The sequence below is a fragment of the Schistocerca americana genome, chromosome 1 (assembly GCF_021461395.2).
Source record: "Schistocerca americana isolate TAMUIC-IGC-003095 chromosome 1, iqSchAmer2.1, whole genome shotgun sequence".
NCBI lineage: Eukaryota > Metazoa > Arthropoda > Insecta > Orthoptera > Acrididae > Schistocerca > Schistocerca americana.
The window spans coordinates 425944763-425969679 of NC_060119.1; the positions used below are offsets into that span (position 1 = coordinate 425944763).

Genomic DNA, 24917 nt, shown 5'->3' on the forward strand with positions numbered 1-24917 from the left:
ATGAGATGTTACTAGTTCGAATCCTCAGCCCCGACTTCCCTAGATCGCACCAAAGGCTTTGTTCCCAGCATAGATCGACTCGAGCCTGCATTTTCCTGATTGGCTGATATCGCAAACAGCAAATCAGGTTGAAGTATTATCCCACGATAACCCGCGCTTTACTTCAATGACCAATCATAGTAAAACATTTATTTCTATGGCAATTGCGAAATAAACGAATTTAGAAAAGTATCAAATTACGCCTTCTGAAATTACCGATTAATCTGTGTTCTACTCACGATTCATTAGTACCATAAACTGACTGCACATTTAATTGTAATAAATCCCCTGTATAGTTTAAATGGTACTTCGTGAATAAACAAAACAATTTTCATTTACTTCTGTTCTTCTTCACTCATACATCGCTCACACTGCTAATTACTACACATATAAAGCAATTATAACTATGCAAATATATTAAATATTAATCAAACATAGCTTTACAACATTGTTTTGACTACGACTGCTAGCACTGTCAGTGGACTGCTGATCTCTGCCGCCTACTAGTACAACTACGTGCAGCTCTGTAAATCAGGTCCATGTCAGCTGGTGACATCTGTCGATGACTCATGCCTATAACGATATCGTCCTAACAAGTGACAGGAGCGATGCGAAGGCGCTACGCCTCACCGTGGCAGCACACGAATCGCTGCTGGAGTCCTGGTTATCCTCACGGTTTTATTGTCCCTATTAGTACATATCGATAAAACGAATATCGCACTAGACAATTTCGCAACTGCTTTATCGACATTAACCGACGCTTCCCATTGACACTGTGCGTCGTATGGGGGATGTGACGAGCAGGATTTGTTTGAGCCGACTCCAACTTCCCAACACAAAATCGAAACTGAAAATATCTCCCCGAAACACCTGACGCTTCTTAGGAGAGGCATCTCGTATATACACAGTGCCCAGAAATGTTGCGCCATTTTCTAAGTGCTGTAGAGGATGTTTTGAGGAACAGACACAAATCCGTGTGTGGAAATGTCATCCACCGACGCTATAGATCGTCGAAGTCACAGGTGCCAACGCTTACCACTATGCAACCTCTTCCACGGCAAACGTGAATTTGTACACTGACGGATCGTAGGCGGAACGTCTCGCAATGTTTTACGTTATTCTGTGATCACGACTGATTGCGACGATCGCCCGTGGAGAAGATGGAGCTAGCTGCAGCGCGACAGGTCTTGTCTTCTAAGAATGAGATGCTCTGTGGCCTCAGTGGTTGATGGTTTCGGACACAGATATTCGTCTGCAGTTATTTTCCTCCTGTATACAGAGAGATATTGGTGATTTTAGACCATTCCAGGAGAAAAATAGGCTGTGGATCGAAACACTGGTCCTAGACCGTCATGCACCGAGGCAACAGAGAATCGTCTTCATCGGAGGCAAAAGCTTTCTGTACTACAGCTAGCCCCATGTTCTCCAATGGCGATCGTAGAAATCAGTGGTTATCACTTAATAACAAAATAGCGTTACGAAACGTTCCACCTACGGTCCATCAGCGTGCAAAGCCACGTTTTCTACGGAAAAGGTGGCCTAGTGGCAAGAACCGGCGACTGTAACTTGGGCTCCCTGTAGCGTCGTTGGATGACGCTTTCGGACACGGGTTCCTATCCTTAATTTGTTCCTTAAGACACCCTCTACAACTCCTCTAAGAATGCTGCAAAATTTCCGGGACATCCCATATAAGGAGTGATGAAAAAATATCCGTTTGTTGGCACTGCTGAAGCATATATGCAACCCAGCGCGACTCCGATGCGGATTCATAAGCAGCGGCATGAGGGGAAAGGATTAGAGTTGCCTGAGAACGAAACCTTTTGATTGCCCCTTACACATATTGTGGGTGTGTTTGTGCGTGTGGGTGTTGCTGTGTGTGTGGTCGTGTGTGTGAGAGAGAGAGGGGGGGGGGGAGGGGTGAGAAAGGGAGGGAGAGAGAGAAGATGGGACAAAAGTGACAGAAATAAATAGAGGGAGGGGGCAAAGAGAGAGAGGCATATGAAAGATAATCATATCAGTTGTTAATACTCAACTACTTTCTCTTACTGTTGAAAACTTAATAAGTCTAAGAACTGAACAGCATGACAAAGATTGTTTGTTCCAGCAAGTAAACACGTTTCTTTACAGTAATGTTACTTCTGGAACAGTTTTTAGTATCACATTCTTCTACATCTTCCCATTTTAGCTAAAGCAGTAGGTACTCACAGTTGCCATTTATCACGGGAACAATAATTTATGTGTATTTCACTAGGTTACTTTTGCACAAATGAATTAATGGCTCATTGTGGATGTGTTCCAGGGACCTGGACAACAACATGATCACCAGGATACCGTCTTCCGCTGTCAGAGTGCGCTCGGAGCAGTTGTAAGTACGCAGCACGGGACGTTAGTTTCTATGCTCGCACATGTTAATGTGAACTTTACAGTGTATTGAATTTCATTTACTCAATTGCCCATTAATTTAATTTCCAACATGTTGCAGCACATCTTTTATTGGCTGGAAACCAAGGCTCTGAAATCGTGTTCTACAAAATCAATACTTTTAATTGCGTCATAGAATTTTAGGTTGGTGCGACGATTTTACGTATATTTTAACCTTACTTACTACGAAGCAATGTATCTTACAGGACGCTTTGTTCAACTTCTTAAGATAGCTACTGCGTTCAGTGGAAAGGATTCGATGGCATTGAGTTGGGAGACAGAGAGATACAGCTACGGAATGTCTGTAAGTTAATGGACACTTGAGGACGTCGATTTGGTGAGGCAAGTCGAAGACGTAGGTGTCGTTCAACGACGAGTGGGCTAAAGTTATATAAGACCACTGGGCAGGCCCATATGCTGCCAAAGTTGTTTAAACTACACTGCAGAAGTTTCGCTGGGAAGCCCTTACACATTCCTCGTAGAGTCCCGGTCTCTCCCCCTGCGATTTCCGTAATTTTGGAGCCTTGAAGAAAGACGTTCGTGGCTGCTGATTTGCTTCGTCCCAAGAGATGCACATCTGGGTACAATCATACTTCCATAGGCAACCGCAAGCATTTTCCATCAAGGCACTGACCATCTTGTCTCAAACTGGAATAAATGTATCAACAGTTATGGCAATTATTTTTAAACATACTCTATGTGGGACATCCACACTGTTGTTATGATTATTCGTGATGAATAAATCCAGTTTGCTGTAGTTCACAAATAAAAGGTTTGTCAAGTACAACTGGACCGGATTTATTCATCATGAAAATTTTTGAAATAAGTGACAGTCTGCAGACTTTTGTTGCCCTCCGCCTCATTTACATCTGACTGCCCCTTATTGTTCAATAATGTTTGTGTCTCACAGTCTCATTAGTTATTGGTATATCTTCCTCAATCTCGTCATCTCCTCTGCAGTTGTATATACATACGATGGTTGTCCAGAAAGTAAGTTCCGATCGGTCGCTAAATGGACACCACAGTGAAAACCCGATGAAGCTTTGCACAAATGTGTTGAGTAGTGTCTCAAGCATGACCGTCGATCACATCAAGATGCTCTTTTCAATTGTGAGCGCACTGTGAGCGAGTAAAGGTACCTAGAACAACGATATCTCCCGCCAAGTAAGAGGGCCCACTGACAGGCTTCGCCTTAATGAATGCAGCCCACCTAACACAACTGCCACGCACTTCCTTTTTCACGGCAATTCTCAGCCGCACTCTGCAGGGACAGTGAAGACGCTCCTGCAGCCTTTCCGATGGGAAGTGTTCGATCACCCACAACACAGCCCTAATTGGCTTATCCTGAGTATCATCTCTTTTCACATGAAACGCTGGATACGAAGACAACACTTGGGGGCCGGCTACGCCCTATAGCGTAGAGAATTATCGGAAAGCACAGGCGGCTGCCTTATATGACGATGGTGTTGGAAATTTTGGTATAACGCTCCGACAAATGTGTAAGTCGGAGCGGCGACTATGTAGGGAAGTACCTGGAAAGTGAAGCTAACTGTGCAAAGAAAATGTTTCTGATTTTCACTGTGGTTTCCATTTAGCGACAATCGGAACTTACTTTCTGGACAACCCTCGTATATTAATGTAACTATCTTCTGTAAAGAAAATTTAATTTGTAGAGACCATCAGTGATATATTGCATGTTGATAGGTGGGTTCAAACTCATGGAGGATATTTTATTTAACAGGTGTGACGTTAAACTATTTCGGTATTCTTTCCACTTTATATATTTGTTATTCACATATAATGATATAAATGATGTCTAGAAGGTTGGGCTCCCATTTTCTCTGCGGAGTATCACTGTGTCATAGTTGACTTTAAATTATGACTTCAGCCTACGAAGTTGTCTAGCGCTGATGTTAGTCTTCTTGCTACGTCGTGAGTGTTAGAAGAATTTATGCTAAAAGTCATCTTTTAAATTGCAAACAACGAAGTTCTACTTCCTCGAGTTGTTTTAATTATCTTACACAATGTTCCTGCATGAATGCGTATATTCTAGTTAACATACTTTAGTAGTTTGTAGCAGTATTTCGGTATATAGTGGGTCTGTAATTGATGTCAAAACATATAATCACTATTATCACATTCAGCTCTTATTTCTTCCATATGCTTATTACTCAGCATACGTTTATGATTCCTGCCTTGCTAGTAGTATTGATGTGTACCACCTGAGACACATTGACTTTAAATTACCTTGAAAAGAGCAAGTGTTCAATGAAGTGAACTTGAACTTAACCTCTCGTGATGTAATCATACCCCTGCCCGTCCCTTCCCCTCTCTTTCCGCTCCCCTCCTCTCCAACCTGTCTCCAACCGCTCATAGCACAATATTAAAAATAAAACAACCAACGAGACATGCAAAATAGTGGGAATAATCCAATTGTATTAATGGAAAAACTTTTAAAAAAACTTCCTCTATCACATTCCCCCATCTCCAACCACTCAAATAGGGCTGTACTCCTTAAATTCAGCCAATAATAGCTCAGAGAGAAAACAAATTCAAGATTTACAAAATATCATAATTGCTTTAATGGAAAATTGAACATCCTCCAATCTTTATACGGAAACAGACTAGTTTTGTGATTTATACCCCGTGCCCGCTCTTAACCAACCATACAAGTGTAGTATACAAATGATTGTAAAAATGGCGCCAAATTCCATTATTTCCAACATACATTCCCCTTTCTCCGTCCGGAGTGTTAAAAATGGTGCCAGATATTGTTGTTGTGGTCTTCAGTTCAAATACTGATTTGATGCAGCTTTCCATCCTACTCTTTCCTGTGCAAGACTGTTCATCGTGGAGTAACTACTGCAACCAACGTCCTTCTAAATCTGCTTACTACATTCATCTCTTCGGCTCCTCCAGCGACTTTTAACCCCCATGATTCTTCTAGTACTAAACTGGTGAACCACCGATGTCTCAGAATGTGTCCCATCAACCGATCCCTTCTTCTAGTTAGGTTGTGCCACAAATTTATTATTTCTCCAGTTCTATTCAGTACCGCCTCATTAGTTACATGATCGACCCGTCTAATCTTCAGCAATCTTCTCTAGCGCCTTATTTCAAAGACGTCTACTCTCCTCTTCCCTAAACTGTTTGTCGTCCGTGTTACACTACCATACATGGCTACATTCCAAACGAAAACGTCCAGAAAAGTCTTCCTAACGCTTACATCTATACTTGACGTTAACAAATTTCTCTTCTTCAGAAATGCTTTCCCCGTCATTGTCAATCTACGTTTTATATCCTCTCTACTTCGGCCATAATCAATCATTTGGCTACCAAGACACTGTCCATTCCGTTCAATTGCTCTTCCAAGTCCTTTGCTCTCCCTTACAGAATTACTATGTCATCGGCATATCTCAAAGTTTTTATTTCATCTCTCTCTGACTTTAATGCCTATCCTAATTTTTTCTTTTGTTTCCTTCACTGTTTGTTCAGTGTGCAGATTGAGTAACATCGGGGATAGGCTACAAAACTATCTCACTCTCTTCTCAACCACTGCTTCACTTTCAAGCCCTCGACTCTTACAACTGCCGTCTAGTTTCTATACAAATTGTAAACAGCCTTCCGCTCCTTGTGTTTTACTCCTACCACCTTTAGGAACAGAAAGAGAGTATTCCAGTCACCATTGTCAAATGATTTCTCTAAGTCTACAAATGCTATAAACTTAGGTTTGCATTACCTTAACCTATCTTTTATGAGAAGTCGTATGGTCAGTACGACCTTGCGTTTCCGTACATATTTCCGGAATCCAAACTGATCTTCCCCGATGTCGGTTTCTAACAATTTTTCCATTCTTCTTTCAAAAATTCGTGTCAGTATTTTGTAAACCTGACTTATTAAAGTGATAGTTCGGTGCCATTCGCACCTGCCATCCCCTGCTTTCTTTGGAATTGGGATTACTATGTTCTTCTTAAAGTCTGAGAGTATTTCGCCCGGTTCTTAATTGTTGCTCACCAGATGGAATAGTTTTTTCATGGCTGACTCTCCCAAGGCTATCAGTAGTTCTAAAGGAATGTTTTCTGCTTCTGGGACTTTGTTTCGACATAGGACTTCCAATACTTTGTCAGATTTTCCAAGCAGTATCATATCTCCCATCTCATCTTCATCTACGTCCTCTTACATTGTCATAATTTGCCCTCACGTTCATCTCCCACGTGCAGACACTGTATACACTAATTCCACCTTTCTGATTTCCACTCTTTGCTCAAGACTCGTTTTCCATCTGAGCTAATGATATTCATACAGACGATTCTATTTTCTCCAGAGGTCATTTCAATTTTCCAGTAGGGGTCATCGGCCTTTCCCCTACTGATATACTCTTCTAAATCCTCACATTTGTCCTCTAGCCATTGCTCCTTAGCCATTTTGCACTCTCTGTCAATCTCGTATTTTAGGCGTTTTATTCCCTTTTGCCTACTTCATTTACTACGTTTTTATATTTTCTCCTTTTATCAATTAAATTAAACATCTCTTGCATTACCCAAGGATTTCTTCTAGCCCTCGTCTTTGTACCTACTTGACCCTCCACTGCCTTCAGTATTCCATTTCTCAGAGCTACCCATTCTTCTTCTACTACGTTCCTTTCCACTATTCTTGTCAATAGTTTCCTAACGCTCCCTCTGAAACACACTACAACCTCTGGTTTCTTCGGTTTATCCAGGACCCTCCTCTTTAAATCCCTACCTTTTTCATTGTTTTTTCAGTTTCAGTCTATAGTTCATAACCAATAAATTGTGATCAGAGTCAACAGCTGCACTGGAAATGCCTCACAATTAAACATCGGGTTCCGAAATCTCTGTGTTACCTCACCTTTTCCAGCTTCTCCAGATCTCTTCCACGTATACAGTCTTCTTTCACGATTCTTAAAGCAAATGTTAGCTATGATTAATTATGCTCTTTGCACGATTGTACAGGTGGCTTCCTCTTTCATTCTTTTCCCCCGCACCATATTCACCTACTATTTTCCCCCCTCTTCCTTTCTCTAATATTGAATTCCAGTCTCCCTTAACTATTTGAATAATTTATTTTATCTCATCATACATTCCTTCAATCTCTTTATAGTTTGCGAAGCTAGTGCACATTTTGGGCTTCGTGTCTGTCTTGCCTGCAATAATGCATTCCCAAGGCTGTTCATAGTAGATTGCTATGTTTTTGTTCGTTATTAAACTTACTCCTGCACTACCCATGTTTAATTTTTTATGTTTTTCCGTGTACTCAACTGACCGTATGTTCTGTTCCTTCTGCCACCTAACTTCAGTAACTCCCACTGTATCTAAATCTAGCAAATTCACATTCCATTTTTAAATTTTCGAACCTACCTGTCCGATTAAGGGACCTGGCATTCCACGCTCCGATCCGTAGAGCGCCAGTTTTGTTTCTCCTGATACCGATATACTCTACCCGGATGTCCGAATCTGCGATTATTTTACCTTCGGAATATTTTACCCAAGTGGATGCTGTTATCATCTAAATAAACGGTAGACCTGCATGCCCTCCGGAACATTAGGGATGCAGTTTCCACTTGCTTTCAGCCGTTCGCAGTACCAGTACAGCAAGGTAGATCAGTCAATCATCCAGACTGTTGCCCCTGAAACAACTGAAAAGGCCGCTCTTTAAGAACCACAAGTTTGCCTAGCCTCCCAAAAGATATTCCTCACTTGCGATTCCACCTATGATACGGCTATCTGCATCGCTGAGGCACGCATGCCTCCCCTTCAATGGCAAGGTCCACGTTTCATGCCAGGTATGCTTACAAATTGTGTAATCCTCCGATTAAAGTCGTTTGGTTCTGGCGTAAACATGATGTCAGCTTACATTATTTACCTACACACATATACTTCAAATGTAATGTTAAAATTATGATTACTTGACATCATCAGTGAAGCAGGAGTCGATCTTCTATATCTGAGAGTCTAATAACCTTTTGGAACACATTAATGTCTAGATCGCACGATTTGTTGCATAGATAGCCACTTTCAGCCAGCCAGTACCCATCCACAGATCCATAATCACAGAATTTCCAACATATTAGGTATTGTATAGAGTGCTAAGCAGTGTCATAGTTAAAAAGAACTGGGGCAAAATCCCATGTGTATAATGATCTTACACTTTTTAGATAATAGCCGTAAGCAATGTAACGCGTCATCCAGTGAATATGGATCTGAATATAGCCATTGAACTGGTTTAAACTGATTACCTATGCAACAAAACTTGCTATCTAGTTAATAAAGCGTTCTGAATGGATACTAGATTCTCCAATATCAAAATCATGGCTAAGTTAAAGACATGATTTATATATGTAGAACGGCGAGCGCGCGCACACACGTACACACGCGCAGCTTGCATAGTGTTTCACCTTCCTCCCCTTACCTCCAAGCAGTGCCTACTATTGATATTATGATACAGCCCCATTTCGGGTGTGATCAGAAGTTTCTTGAAGACCTCAATTACACTGGTGTACAAAATTAAAGCAACAAAATGGCTCTGAGCACAATGGGGCTCAACTGCTGAGGTCATTAGTCCCATAGAACGTAGAACTAGTTAAACCTAACTAACCTAAGGATATCACAAACATCCATGCCCGAGGCAGGATTCGAAACTGCGACCGTAGCGGTCTTGCGGTTCCAGACTGCAGCGCCTTTAACCGCACGGCCACTTCGGCCGGCTTCAAGCAACAAACGGAAATTTTGCAAGTCCGCGTTTACTATGCTACAAAACAGTGTAAACAGGTGACAGTAAAGTAGAAACAATGTAAGTAATACAGTACATAGATAACTGCAACATGCATAACGGTAGCGAAAATGCTCTTCGTTTTTTTTCCAATTCAACGGATTTTCACAAACATTCTGACAACTGGTTAATGTGTACAGTATGGTGTGCGACCACCTCTGGCGGTTATATAGGCCTGACAACGACGGTACATGCTGTAAATGATGTCATCCAGCTCACGTTGACGCAACAAAGCCCATTCTTCCTACAGAGCTGCTCACAAGTGTTGGAGAGGATTGGAGAATGCTGATGTGATGCAACCCGGCTGTGTAATGCATCCCAGACGTGCTGTATGGAATTGAAGTCAGAAGAGCGAGCACTATCTTGCATTTCCAAAGAAACATCAACCACCCGTGCTCTGGAAGATCGAGCATCATCGTCCATCTGTGCGAAGCCTGCGCCATGGCACCTCGCAACAACCGCACATGAGATCCCAAGATCTCCTCACGGTACCTGACAGGAGTTAAATATTGCTGATTCACCCGTACAGTTTCATGAAGAGGTATTCGAGTGGTCAGCATAAGCCCTTTCCACACCATTAAGTATCATCCCCCCCCCCCCCCCCATGAACCATGGACCTTGCCGTTGGTGGGGAGGCTTGCGTGCCTCTGTGATACAGATGGCCGTCGCAGCCCGTGGTCGTGCGGTAGCGTTCTCGCTTCCCACGCCCGGGTTCCCGGGTTCGATTCCCGGCGGGGTCAGGGATTTTCTCTGCCTCGTGATGGCTGGGTGTTGTGTGATGTCCTTAGGTCACTTAGGTTTAAGTAGTTCTAAGTTCTAGGGGACTGATGACCATATATGTTAAGTCCCATAGTGCTCAGAGCCATTTGAACCATTTTGAACAGATGGCCGTACCGTAGGTGCAACCACAACGGAGGGGTACCTGTTGAGAGGCCAGACAAACGTGTGGTTCCTGAAGAGGGGCAGCAGCCTTTTCAGTAGTTGCAGGGGCAACAGTCTGGATGATTGGCTGATCTGGCCTTGTAACACTAACCAAAGCGGCCTTGCTGTGCTGGTACTGCGAACGGCTGAAAGCAAGGGGAAACTACAGCCGCAATTTTTCCCGAGGGCATGCAGCTTTACTGTATGGTTAAATGATGATGGCATCCTCTTGGGTAAAATATTCCGGATGTAAAATAGTTCCCCATTCGGGTCTCCAGGCGGGGACTATTCCAGAGGACGTTGTTATCAGGAGAAAGATAACTGGCGTTCTGCTGATCGGAGCGTGGAATGTCAGATCCCTTAATCGGGCAGGTAGGTTAGAAAACTTAACAAGGGAAATGGATAGGTTAAAGTTAGATATAGTGGGAATTAGTGAACTTCAGTGGCCGGAGGAACAAGACGTCTGGTCAGGTGAATACAGGGTTATAAATACAAAATCAAGTAGGGGTAATGCAGGAGTTGGTTTAATAATGAATAAAAAAACAGGAGTGCGGGTAAGCTACTACAAACAGCATAGTGAACGCATTATTGTGGCCAAGATAGACACGAAGCCCACACCTACCTCAATAGTACAAGATTACATGCCAACTAGCTCTGCAGATGATGAAGAAATTGATGAAATATATGATGAGATAAAAGAAATTATTCAGGTAGTGAAGGGAGACGAAAATTTAATAGTCATGGGTGACTGGAATTTGAGAGTAGGAAAAGGGAGAGAAGGAAACATAGTAGGTGAATATGGGTTGGGGGAAAGAAATGAAAGAGGAAGCAGTCTGGTAGAATTTTGCACAGAACACAACTTAATCATAGCTAACACTTGGTTCAAGAATCATAAAAGAAGGTTGTACACATGGAAGAACCCTGGAAATACTAGAAGGAATCAGATAGATTATATAATGCTAAGACAGAGATTTAGGAGCCAGGTATTAAATCGTAAGACATTTCCAGGGGCAGATGTGGACTCTGACCACAATCTATTGGTTATGAGCTGTAGATTAAAACCGAAGAAACTGCAAAAAGGTGGGAATTTAAGAAGATACGAACTGGACAAACTGATTAAACCAGAGGTTGTACAGAATTCCAGGACGAGCATAAGGGAACAACTGTCACAAATGGGGGAAAGAAATACAGTAGAATAAAAATGGGTAGCTCTGAGGGATGAAGTACTGAAGGCAGCAGAGGATCAAGTTGGTAAAAATACGAGGGCTAGTTGAAATCCTTGGTAACAGAAGAAATATTGAATTTAATTGATGAAAGGAGAAAATATAAAAATGCAGCAAATGAAGCAGGCAAAAAGGAATACAAACGTATCAAAAATGAGATCGACAGGAAGTGCAACATGGCTAAGCAGGGATGGCTAGAGGACAAATGTAAGGATGTAGAGGCTTATCTCACTAGGGGTAAGAGATATTGCCTACAGGAAAATTAAAGAGACCTTTGGTTAAAAAAGAACCACTTGTACGAATATCCAGAGCTCAGATGGAAACCCAGTTCTAAGCAAAGAAGGGACAGCAGAAAGGTGGAAGGAGTATATAGAGGGTCTATACAAGGGTGACGTAATTGAGGACAATATTCTGGAAATGGAAGAGAATGTAGATGAAGATGAAATGGGAGATACGATACTGCGTGAAGAGTATGACAGAGCACTGAAAGACCTGAGTCGAAAAAAGGCCCCGGGAGTAGACAACATTCCATTAGAACTACTGACGGCCTTGGGAGAGCCAGTCCTGACAAAACTCTACCATCTGGTGAGCAAGATGTGTGAGACAGGCGAAATACCCTCAGACTTCAAGAAGAATATAATAATTCCAATCCCAAAGAAAGCAGGTGTTGACAGAAGTGAAAATTACCGAACAATGAGTTTAATAAGCCACAGCTGCAAAATACTTACGCGAATTATTTACAAACGAATGGATGGCTCAAAAATGGCTCTGAGTACTATGGGACTCAACTGCTGTGGTCATCAGTCCCCTAGAACTTAGAACTACTTAAACCTAACTAACCTAAGGACATCACACACACCCATGCCCGAGGCAGGATTCGAACCTGCGACCGTAGCAGCAGCGCGGCTCCGGACTGGAGCGCCTAGAACCGCACGGCCACCGAGGCCGGCCAAACGAATGGACAAACAAGTAGAAGGCAACCTTGGGGAAGATCAGTTTGGATTCCGTAGAAATACTGGAACACGTGAGGCAATACTGACCTTACGACTTATCTTAGAAGAAAGATTAAGGAAAGGCAAACCTACGTTTCTAGCATTTGTAGACTTAGAGAAAGCTTTTGACAATATTGACTGGAATACTCTCTTTCAAATTCTAAAGGTATCAGGGGTAAAATACAGGGAGCGAAAGACTATTTACAATTTGTGCAGAAACCAGATGGCAGTTATAAGAGTCTATGGACATGCAAGGGAAGCAGAAGTTGGGAAGGGAGTGAGACAGGGTTGTTGCCTCTCGCCCATGTTATTCAATCTGTATATTGAGCAAGCAGTAAAGGAAAGAAAAGAAAAATTCGGAGTAGCTATAATAATCCATGGAGAAGAAATAAAAACTTGGAGGTTCGCCGATGACATTGTAATTATGTCAGAGACAGCAAAGGACCTGGATGAGCAGTTGAACGGAATGGACAGTGTCTTGAAAGGCGGATATAAGATGAACATCAACAAAAGCAAAACGAGGATAATGGAATGTAGTCGAAATAAGTCGGGTGATGCTGAGGGAATTAGATTAGGAAACGAGACACTTAAAGTAGGAAAGGAGTTTTGCTATTTGGGGAGCAAAGTAACCGATGACGGTCGAAGTAGAGAGGATATGAAATGTAGACTGACAATGGCAAGAAAAGCGTTTCTGAAGAAGAGAAATTTGTTAACATCGAGCATAGATTTAAGTGTCAGGAAGTCGTTTCCGAAAGTATTTGTATGGAGTGTAGCCATGTACGGAAGTGAAACATGGACGATAAATAGTTTGGACAAGAAAAGAATAGAAGCTTTCGAAACGTGGTGCTACAGAGGACTGCTGAAGATTAGATGGGTATATCGCATAACTAATGAGAAGGTATTGAATAGAATTGGGGAGAAGAGGAGTTTGTGGCACAACTTGACAAGAAGAAGGGACCGGTTGGTAGGACATGTTCTGAGGCATCAAGGGATCACAAATTTAGCATTGGAGGGCAGTGTGGAGGGTAAAAATCATAGAGGAAGACGAAGAGATGAATATACTAACCAGTTTCAGAAGGACGTAATTTGCAGTAAGTACTGGGAGATGAAGAAGTTTGCACAGGATAGAGTAGCGTGGAGAGCTGCATCAAACCAGTCTCAAGACTGAAGACCACAACAACAACAACAACAACAACAAATGGATCATCCTCAATATAAGTCTCTTTTCACAATGTTTGAGTCCCGAAGTCGTGTCCAATGCGCCCTCCAGATGGGAGTCAGTCGAGAATCACTCTCCATATCAAATCGGGACTCATTGTGAAAAGAGCATTGGCCTACCTTTCGGCCGACCATATGGCATGTTGAGGGCTCCACTCTAGACGTTCTCTTCTGTAAAACACTCCAGAGGTAAACAGATAGTAGGTCTGCAACAATGAAGACCCCTCTGTTGAAGCCTTCTGTACACCGTTTGCCTCGATAGAACACGTCCAGGGGGTGCTACGGGGTCAGATACCAGTTGCAGTGCAGTAGTAATGCCGTTCCGTCGTGCCCTTACATCCAAATAACGGTCCACTCTTTCTGTCGCACATGGTCGGCCCTGCCCTGGTCTCCGGGATACAGTTTCGGCCTCTATAAACTGCCGCCTCATCCGAGAGACAACAGAATGATTCACATTAAGCCATCGCACAACACCAGTTTGCGACTCTCCTGCTGCCTATGGCCCTGCACAGCAGACAGTCTGCAGCCGTCTTCACTGTGCCGTACTGCATCGTTTGTGACTGTGCCCACAGCGATTCTGGATGTGGGATAACCCTGCAAACACTACCCCGCTTGGTAGGTGCCCCGCTGTCATTGTTGGCGTGGTTGTCCGCTGATCGGAATGACATTTTCCCTGCAGAAAGCGATCATAAGACACTTTGTACGATTATATCGTGAATGAAACACAGGACGGGGCAATAGCAGCTTGTTCCTTTAACTTTATCGAAAAATGTGTCACAGACGTCTCTCTTCTCCACCAATCCGAGCCTAGTATCATTATTATAATGTATCTGAATTGTTTGAAAATACTGAAAATTTGCTCTACTATATTTGCATTACTGACTTCCACGCATCAACATTTGTTTGTTAAATATGAATGGCGAATTAGAAACATGGACTTGTTGACTATTTATGAATGGCGAATTAGAAACATGGACTTGTTGACTATGAGTTTTATCTTAAATACTGTTCCACAGATCCTGAACATGCAAAATAAAATCAACTCCTGTCTAACTTGCTAGTTGCTTACTGCCACCAAATGACGGCTCTGTTGTCAAAACGTGACGAAAGCTCGATCTCTGTAAAAAAAATCTTGTTCTCATCATCACTAACACATGTCTCTGCTGGGTAAAAACGTTCATAGTGCGATCTATGAAACACACTTGATATAAGACACAACAGGGCCTTAAATTAATTATTTACCACTTTATGATTCTGCATTGTTCTAATACAGCAAAACATGTCGGAAATCCAAAAAGTGCAATGTTTACATAATTTAACTTTGTTAAGGTCAAGCGTAAGAAAAATGCTGTAGGCTGAAATTAATTTCTTTATCTCGTCTAGAATGTCTCAGAAAAGTGTAATTTTTATGTTCCAGTAGTGCCTAAATACGTCAAGTGTATTCATCCCGTGCAAAATTTGATGTGTGGATTATCAAAGATTTTACGTCAAAATTATTTTCCACACATTTGTCCTGCTGCTTATGAACTCTAAAATACATGTCAGTAAGGTGGAACAGCGAAGATAATGATCACTCAAGAAATATAATGATAACAGTTATTCCACAAATGATTGGACACCGAGTAGAGGTTAAGTACGAAAGAGCGTTGTAAGTCTCAAATTACTCTACGTAAGCTATGATACCACGATATTTGAAAATGCTCCAGAAAATGTAATGTCTAAATTCGGTCAGCCGTATCTAAATATATTAAGTGTACTTAACCTGACAATGTGTGTGTTCTGTTATCATCTAAGGTTTTCTTTCATCACCAGCCTCGGACGTAGCAAAGATAATGCATCACAATAAAAAAAATCGATAACAAGTTTTAGAAACAAGTGGCTCAAGCATTCAGGAAACTAAGTGTAATCACGCTGTAATTAACTACACCAATATCTAATAAAAGTACCCCCACAGGTATGCAGCGCACGATTGTTTTTTCGGGGAAGTAAGGAATAGGGTGCTCGATTTTAGGAAGCAATTAGGTGTTCGATTTTAGGAAGGAATATGGTGTTTTATTACGACGTAACATGTAAACTGTCGAGCGACATGGACTATTTATAAACACTCATTCACAACATTGATTTTTACTGCATATCTGGCACTATTTTTTGTTCTACACTCCGACTGGTTGTAAATAGGGAAGTGTACATTGGAAATAATGTAGTTTGGCACAATTTTTACACATAATGTAAATACTGCACCTCGATTGTTTGGAAAGAGAAGACGGTGCGGAGTAGAAAACACACAATTGATTTGTTTCCATGTAAGGAGGCGAGGATTTTGAATTTTCCGTGAAGACAGTTGGAGTATTATGGCCACCTTAAATTTTTTTAATCTCTCTATGACCGGCTGGAGATAGCGAGTACTGCTCTGTGTGACTGGTTGGAAACAGGTGGAGGCCATGAGTGGCGGAACTATTTTAAAAATGGCGTTATATAAAAGAGGGGATGGAGGTTGCAGTATAGTTTATTTTACTGTACATCCCTTAAAATGAAGTTGAAACTTTTTATAGTTTTATTATTTAATGGATGTAATCAAGTGCAGTAATCGGACCCTACTATCATTGATATAAATGAAACTTAATCTATTACAAATAAGGACATTCTTGTCTCAAATTTTGTTTTCAATAAATTACTTGAAAGCTTTTAGGCGTAGGTTAATGGGGTCACATAGTTAATGTTTTTATATCAAACTGAAGCTTCATACCGACTTTCATATTTCTGAGTCTAGTATTTAGCGAATTAAATTTTTCGTAAAATCACCACTTTCGACTAAAATATTTCTCCGATCAAGTTGACACTTGTAACAGTTGATTTTGACATATATTTGCACATTATGAACAATTTTTAGATTTTTAGCTTTGATACTGAGAGCCACTTGTTTTTCTTTCTTAAAACAAAGTATTTAGGGAAACACATTCATCTGATCACTCTGAGATTTAACAATTTAAACATTAATTTACTGAAACATACGCTGACAAAGTTTGGAAAAGCTACTTTAATTTTTAATTACATTGTTAGAGAATGGCGCAGCTCTTCGTATGCTACGCTCAGGCACATTATGATGACGTGGCACTAGTAGCAGTGAACTGAGGTAAGTCCCGGTACACTCTCTCCCCTCCGTATCTCTCAAATTATACAGAGCTTGTTTCTCCACAGACTGGTAGGGGTATCGTGGCAGAAATGCGTGATCGCAAAAATTTTGTTTAAAACGGCAAAACATTTAACGAAAGAAGATTGTACCTATTCGTAGTCACTCACTGGCTGCAGAATATCAAGCTCTACACAAGCATCTCGGCTGTACTGAAGGCTACTGGATCACTAATACATGGATGTCTAATGCAGAAATATAGTGGCGTTGAACACACTGGTTCATCGATTAAATTAATGAATTTAACACAATATGCTCCACATAATTCGTGAAGAAAGCTCACATTTTCTATTGTTCCAGATAGATTCATACATGGCGGTAGTTCGAGAGGAACAAAGCACACACAGAGCTTAATACTCAAAAATTATGAAAAAGTATAAAAGAAATTGGAATCATGAAACTTTTCCCAAACATAACGAGATGAAGTAAAATGAGCTAAGCACGTCTTCTAATTACATTATCACACTGAGATACTTACGTCCTTAACTCGACAAGACTGCTCAGGAGAGCATGACGATCCACTTACCAAACAGCCGCAGGAGTGGCTACAATGATGATCAGCATATGAAATTGTTCCTCTTTCGAGAGGTGGAGGGGGGAGATCCCGTTACGTGTGACTAACTACACCCCATTGACATCCGGGCCTAGTGTTTACCTTTCACGCAGCCCATTGCTATTCCATGCTCTACCATACTTTCCCACCGAGTTAATTTGAAAAGGCCTATTCGCTACTCGTGCTAATTCCGGGTGCCTGTGGAAATAATTGGAATGCACTCATACATGCATTCGTATTTATTTGTAAGATTATAGGGTTATGGAAGGGCGTATACTAGTGAAATAAATGAACACATTTGCTCTTCCTTTCTTCAGAGAATGACTAAAGGCTTCACAGAATAATGTGCATCGTCATTTCAGCGTTATGAGCACGTCAGGTGCTTTATAGGTGCGAGGCTAACGTATCTGTTTGAACCATTTCAAGTTATGATGATTCTAAAAATAACTGTTCTTTAAAACTTTGTGGAAATGTTCTGGGAAACCCGCTTGTTGCATATTTTAGAGTGGGAGTTGATGACTGATTGTCAAAACTCTTATCGAAGTCAAGTGGACTAGTGTGCATTTTATCTGGATGATTTTGCTGTTGATATTATGTCCCTGCACTCGAACCCCGTCTGTAAAATTAACCTATCTTTATTTCCGATTGTTTGAAAATGGCCTGTGATCGTTGTCGTGATTGCTTTCAACCTGTTTGCTAGGATGTGGGCATAACTATCTGATCAATAGTACGCTGATACCCATTAATACGAAGTCTGTCCATCCTTCGTCTTTATGGCGACTTAAACTCTGCTGGATACACTTCCAACGAGGTGTATCAACGTCTGTGGAGGAATGGCTGCCCATTCTTCCTCAAGAGCCAAGACAGAGAAGGTAGTGGGGTTGGACGCTGTAAATACCTTCTAGTTCATCCCAAAGATCTCCACTAGTTTCATATCGGGACTCTGGGGAGGTCAGTTCATTTCGGGAACGTTATTGTCCAGAAGCCATTGCCTTATAGATGATTTTCTGCTGGCAACACAACAGACCCGGCCTCCTATTTTTACTGGCGGATCTGCCCATCGTATCACCAAGGGGACAATTCCGCATCACATAGTGGTCTCCGGGTACTCTTTATAGTGTAGTGTATATCTTCCTGTCACTGCTGAGCTACATTATCGGTCTTGGGTTTTCGACTGGTTTCACAAAGGAGATTTTGGGGGCTAAGACAATGATTCCTTTTAAGCGGTCTTTGAATATACCTAGTCACGTCAATTTGTTCGTTCAACATGCGTTGTAGCCTACTCGTCGTCTTCTGTTTTATCATTTGGTAAAATACCTTCGAAATACCATCCGGTCCTTCTGATTTACGTTCCAAGCTTATAGCTCTAGCGTCAACTGATTCTTCTTCGTCATTCGTCTCCAGTGAGTTGAGGTTTCCTTGTAAGTTGTTTATTTGGAAGTCAAGTGCATATTTGCCGACTTCTTTGCTACACATCAGCTCTGTCTAACAGCTAAATATTGTTTCTTTGATCTCAGTTCGTCTTGTGACAGTCGTTCATTAGGGTGCTATCGTTTCTGTCACTGTTTTTTTGCGTCCTCGTTTACTTCTGCATATGATCAGGTAAATTGAAGTTTATTCACTTATTATAGTATTCTGTACTCTTGACGTGATTTTTTGTCCTGTCTGTTTCCTTTTTAAGACTAAAATCTTGAATCTGTTGTTTTTTCTTTAATCCGTTCAGAATTTTGTCAAGATTGTGTAATTCTCATAGACCATGAAACTGAATTTCGGATGCGTTTTTTAACCTAGAACTTTCATGTCTTGAGTAGTTTATTCGCATTTTCTGTGTCTTCGGTTTGTTACGTTGTGAACAACAGGCTATCGAATTTTTGTACAACGGAAATTTCATTTCGTGTTCTTCTAATGTTATATTAATCATTTAGTGGCATTCTCCATCCATAAGCTTCTTTTCCACGCTAGGTTTATTTTATACTTACATGATTCGTGTCTATGTACATTGTGTGATCTGAAAAGACAGTGGGCCAACCTCGGGCAGTAACACTTAAAACGTATCCAGAAGCCTCAAGAAGTGGTTTGTAGCGTGTGTGAATCCGAACGCAACCACGTGCTTAATCTGCCGCTTACCTATGTACCAAACGTAACTCTTCGACGGTGTTCTCCACTTCCACTAATTTAGTCATATTTGGTGATTGGTGTTTCGGGCTTACTACACTGTTGAAATCTCCTCCTAGAATTATATGTCTACTGTATATTTTGACTGGAAGAGGGGAACTGCCTCGTATTTAAGATGTTCTGCTTCGTTGCGCCTCTCGCTACTCCCTGATGGTTCGTAGATGTTGATCATCCTGTTGTTATAAACCGTGCAGACAATTCCTTTGCCGCATGCTAGTTTTTGAATGCTTCTCGTAATTGTACCTTCCCTAGTATTGTAATTTCTAGTTCTGTTTCGCTTCCAAGCTTCGTTATAGCGTTGAGTCCTAGAATTTGATCCTGTCTTAATTCTGTTACTTCTTGCAGGAGTGATACATCACTGTCCGAGGAGCATGTGAAGTTATTAAGCTTAATTATCTTCGAGTACTTCACATGCAGCCATGCTGTTTTGCATCCCTGTGTTTCATTCATAACTCGGTATTCATCATGTATAGGCTGTCTAGTCGGCATTTTATTCCTATCCTAGCAAGTCTTTCACGTCGGCTAGGAAATCATTTACCTCTCTTTCTGCATCTGTGTGGTAGTTTACCATTTTGTCCACTCAAATGTGTCGAGATGATGTCCGCTTTACGCCATCTTTTTGAGATTCTGCTTATTTCAGTTTTCATTTATTTTCTTATTTATTTAATTGTTTATGATGGTTTCTCCAAGTGTTCCGTTGCGTTTCTACGAGGTGGACAGCGCCAAACTTGGTGCGCTCTGTTTGAATTACGCCCAGTTTGTTGTACTGTCTGTAGTTCCAGGACTTCTCTTGTTTATTCTGCTGGCAATTTGTTTTTCTTTCTCTCTCAGGCTTGCCAGAGTCTGCTCTGCATCTTGAGACAGCTTCTGTTTTTTTTCTTTTCTTGCTGTGAGATTATTTCCCAGACATCGTTTATTGTTAGTTTTGGTTGTGTCTAGACCATGTGTAAGAAAATGCTTGTTAACCGCTGATTCTTGCAAACAATTCTCGTTTTCTACGTATTTCTCTGTTAGAGCTTCGTTATTTTATTCTTTATTTAGTTGGATCTTTAATGTATATGACAAGACTTCGTTCATTAAATGCTGAAGCTTGCACATCGCCGTAATTTCCAACAGCCCTGTCTCTTGGAGCGTTGTAGGTTGAGTCTTAATTTTGGTGTTTTGAAGGGGTTTCCTCTGTTGGATCACCGAAGTCCTCTAATATACATTGCAGTGGCAAAAAAACCTGGTACAGGCATGCGTATTCAAATTCATAGGTACGTAAACAAGCAGAATACGGCGCTGCGGTCGGCAACGCCTATGTAAGACAACAAAAGTCTTGTACAGTGGTTAGATTAGTTACTGCTACTGGGCACAAGAGAAATTACGGGACGATGACAGATTTTTTGCACGCGTTCTATTTAGTGACGAAGCGTCATTCACCAACAGCGTTAACGTAAACCGGCATAATATGCACTTTTGGGCAACGGAAAATAAACGATGCTGCGACAATTGGAACATCAGCGACCTTGGCGGGTTAATGTATGGTGCGGCATTACGGGAGGAAGGATAATTGGCCTCCATTTTATCGATGGCAATCAAATGGTGCAATGTATGCTGATTTCCTACGTAGTGTTCTACCGATGTTACTACAAGATGCTTCAATGCTTGCCAGAATGGCGATGTACTTGCAACATGATCGATGTCCGACACATAACTCGCGTGCGGTTGAAGCGGTATTGAATAGCTTATTTCATGACAGGTGGATTGGTGTCGAAGCACCATACTATGGCCCGCACTTTCACCGGATCTGACATTGTGGAAAGAGACTTATATTGAGGATGATCCCTTTGTTGTTGTTGTTGTTGTCGTCTTCAGTCCAGACATTTGTTTGATGCAGCTCTTCATGCTATTCTATCCCGTGCTAGATTCTTCATCTCCCAGTACCTACTGCAACCTTCCTCTTTCTGTATCTGTTTAGTGTATTCATCTCTTGGTCTCCCTCTACGATTTTTACCCTCTGTGCTGCCCTCCATTACTAAATTGGTGATCCCTTGATGCCTCAGAACATGTCCTACCAACCGATCCCTTCTTCTAGTCAAGTTCTGCCACAAACTCCTCATCTCCCCAATTCTATTTAGTACCTCCTGATTAGTTATGTGATCTATTCATCTAATCTTCTGCCTTCTTCTATAACACCACATTTCGAAAGCTTCTATTCTACTCTTGTCCAAACTATTTATCGTCCATGTTTCACTTCCATACATGGCTACACTCCATACAAATACGTTCAGAAACGACTTCTTGAAACTTATGTCTATACTCGATGTTAACAAATTTCTTCAGAAACGCTTTCCTTTCCATTGACAGTTTACATTTTATATCCTCCCTACTTCGCCCATCATCAGTTATTTTGCTCCCCAAATACCAAAACTCATTTACTACTTTAAGTGTCTCATTTCCTAATCTAATTATCTCAGCATCACCCGACTTAATTCGACTACATTCCATTATCCTCGTTTTGCTGTTGTTGATATGCATCTTATATCCTCCTTTCAAGACACTGTACATTCCGTTCAACTGCTCTTCCAGGTCCTTTACTGTCTCTGACAGAATTACAATGTCATCGGCAAAACTCAAAGTTTTTATTTCTTCTCCATGGATTTTAGTTCTTACTCCGAATTTTTCTTTTGTTTCCTTTACTGCTTCCTCAATATACAGATTGAAGAACATCGCGGATAGACTACAACCCTACCTCACACCCTTCCAAACCACTGCTTTCCTTTCATGCCCCACGACTCTTTTAACTGTCATCTGACTTCTGTACAAATTGTAAATAGTCTTTCGCTCCCTGTATTTTCGCCAGTCAACATTGTCAAAGCTTTCTTTAAGTCTACAAATGCTAGAAAAGGAGGTTTACCTTTCCTTAATCTATCTTCTAAGGTAAGTCGTAGGGTCAGTATTGCTTCACGTGTTCCAACATTTCTACGGAATGCAAACTGATCTCCGCCGAGGCCGGCTTCTATCAGTTTTTCTATTCGTCTGTAAAGAATTCGCGTTAGTATTTTGCAGCCGTGACTTATTAAACTGATAGTTTGGTAATTTTCACATCTGTCAACACCTGCTTTCTTTGGGATTGGAATTATTATATTCTTCTTGTAGTCTGAGGGTATTTCGCCTGTCTCATACATATTGCTCACCAGATGGTAGAGTTTTGTCAGGGCTGGCTCTCCAAAGGCTGTCAGTAGTTCTAATGGAATGTTGTCTCCTCCCGGGGCTTTGTTTCAATTTAGGTCTTTCAGTGCTCGCTCAAACTCTTCAAGCAGTATCATATCCCCCATATCATCTACATCCTCTTCCATTTCCATAATATTGTCCTCAAGTACATCGGCCTTGCATAGACCCTCTATATACTCCTTCCACATTTCTGCTTTCCCTTCTTTAGATAGAACTGGGTTTCCATCTGACGTTACTACCCATAAGGAATAACAACACCAATATTATTGTGGCTTTATGGCCACGTGTTAACATATTGCCTATTGACCACTGTGTCGGGACCTCTGGCTGACATGTCGAACTTTCTGACGTTTCGTTAGCAGAAGTGTCTGGCTCCACCCTCCATTGCTAGTGGCGGACTGGACTACAGCCCGCGGCCGCTGGTTATGCATTTATCAGCCAGAACATTACGAGCACCTACATAACAGCCAATATGTCCACCTTTGGCACGGATAACAGCGGCGACGCGTCGTGGCATTGAAGCATTTAGGCTTTGGTAGGTCGCTAGAGGGAGTTAGGACCACACATGAACGCACAAGTAATTAATTCCCGTAAATTACGTTGAAGGAGGTGATGAGCTTTGACGCCACGTTCAATCAATCCATGATGTGTTCAGTCGGGATGGGGGTGGGGGACAACACAGTATTTGAAACTCGCCACTGTATTCCTAGGCGCACTCCATCACTCTCCTGGCCTTCTGACATGGCACTTTTTCTTGCTGAAAAATGCCTGACGTTGGGAAACCTGATCGTCATGAAGGGGTGTACGTGGTTTGTAACCAGTGTGCGACACTTGTTGGCCGTCATGGTGCCTTGCACGGGCTCCATTGGTCTCATGGGTGCCCGCGTGAATGATCCCATGGGCATAATGGAGTAACCACCAGTTTGTCTTCGTTCCGCAGTAACAAGTGGCAAGGAGCTGCTCCCCCACAAGGCGGTGGATTCGGGCCATCCAGTCGGCGTGATGAAGCTGGAACTAATTTTAATCAGACCATACAAAGCTCTTCCACTGCTCCAACTTCCAGTGCCGATGGTCAAGTGCCCATTTCGGTCGTAGCTGCCGCTGTCGTGGTAAGGGCCGTCGGCTGAGGAGGCCCATCGTTAGGAGTGTTCGGTGCACTGTGTGTTCAGACACACTTTTACTCTGCCAAGTATTAAGCTCTGATGCTAGTTCAGCCACAGTAAGCCGCCTGTTCTGTTTTACCAGTCTGCTCAGCCTACGATATCCGACGTACATAAATGGGGGTACCTGCCCAACCCCACGACGTATAGACGAGGTTTCACCTTGGTATCGTCACGTGTTGAAGACACTCACCGTACGACTCCTTCAACATATGACAAGTCATTCAGTTTTCGAAATGATGTGGACCATCATAGCTTTTCCTCGGTCAGACTCAGATGGATCGTGCGCCTTCCCCATCCTACACACGGACAACACGCTCACTGATACTCCATGCACAGTGCGTGTGTCTGAGTAGCAGTTATTCCTCGCCAGGTGACGATACTGTCCCCTGCATGAGTTTCTTTCGGTAGTAGATCAGTAGTCATAATGTTCTGGTTTATCAGTGTATGTACCTGCCGCACCAACGTTCGTAGGCTTTTTCGTTGTCATTACCACTGCGGTTCTCTCCATGCTATCTGCAACTGTCGTTCGCTTCAGCGCGGCTATCCATGATCCGTTTACCTTGAGGGATTCCTCTTTATACTGAAGCTCTTGTCATGATCGTGGATTTCGAAAGGTTGGTGAACAGGCGGACATGGTAGTTCTTGTATACAACAAGGACATACGTGTTGGCGAATTTTATTGCAAGGTCGGGCTCACCCATCGCTTACTCCTCCAGGTCCGATTTCTCCGTCTGCTCCAGCTTGCAATGACATTTATATTAGGTAATCTCATGGTTAATGGATCGTCCAGACATTCCTAGGTAGACTTTTCGACATTTACAAGGTATAACATTGCAAGTGGGACCTTTTGTCCTTTGCTAATCTGAGGCATTCTTTCATCTTCTTCGTTCGATTTTAAATCGTCTTTAAACCGTGTTCGTGTAGTATGCAGTCGATCTTTCAGTCATCCTGGGGATATCCACAGACACACAGATAGGCAGTACCCAGCCTTTCTTCTTCTACCGTATCACATGACCG

General features: G+C 42.0%; 1 protein-coding gene across 1 annotated transcript in view; it reads left to right on the forward strand.

Annotated features, from left to right (window-relative positions):
- LOC124557359 (follicle-stimulating hormone receptor-like) overlaps positions 1 to 24917 on the forward strand; it is a 176085-nt gene that overhangs the window by 81598 nt on the left and 69570 nt on the right. Inside the window, exon 5 of the mRNA XM_047130897.1 lies at positions 2339 to 2404. Coding sequence (XP_046986853.1) covers positions 2339 to 2404 — 66 coding nt within the window. The remainder of the gene's footprint in view (positions 1 to 2338; positions 2405 to 24917) is intronic.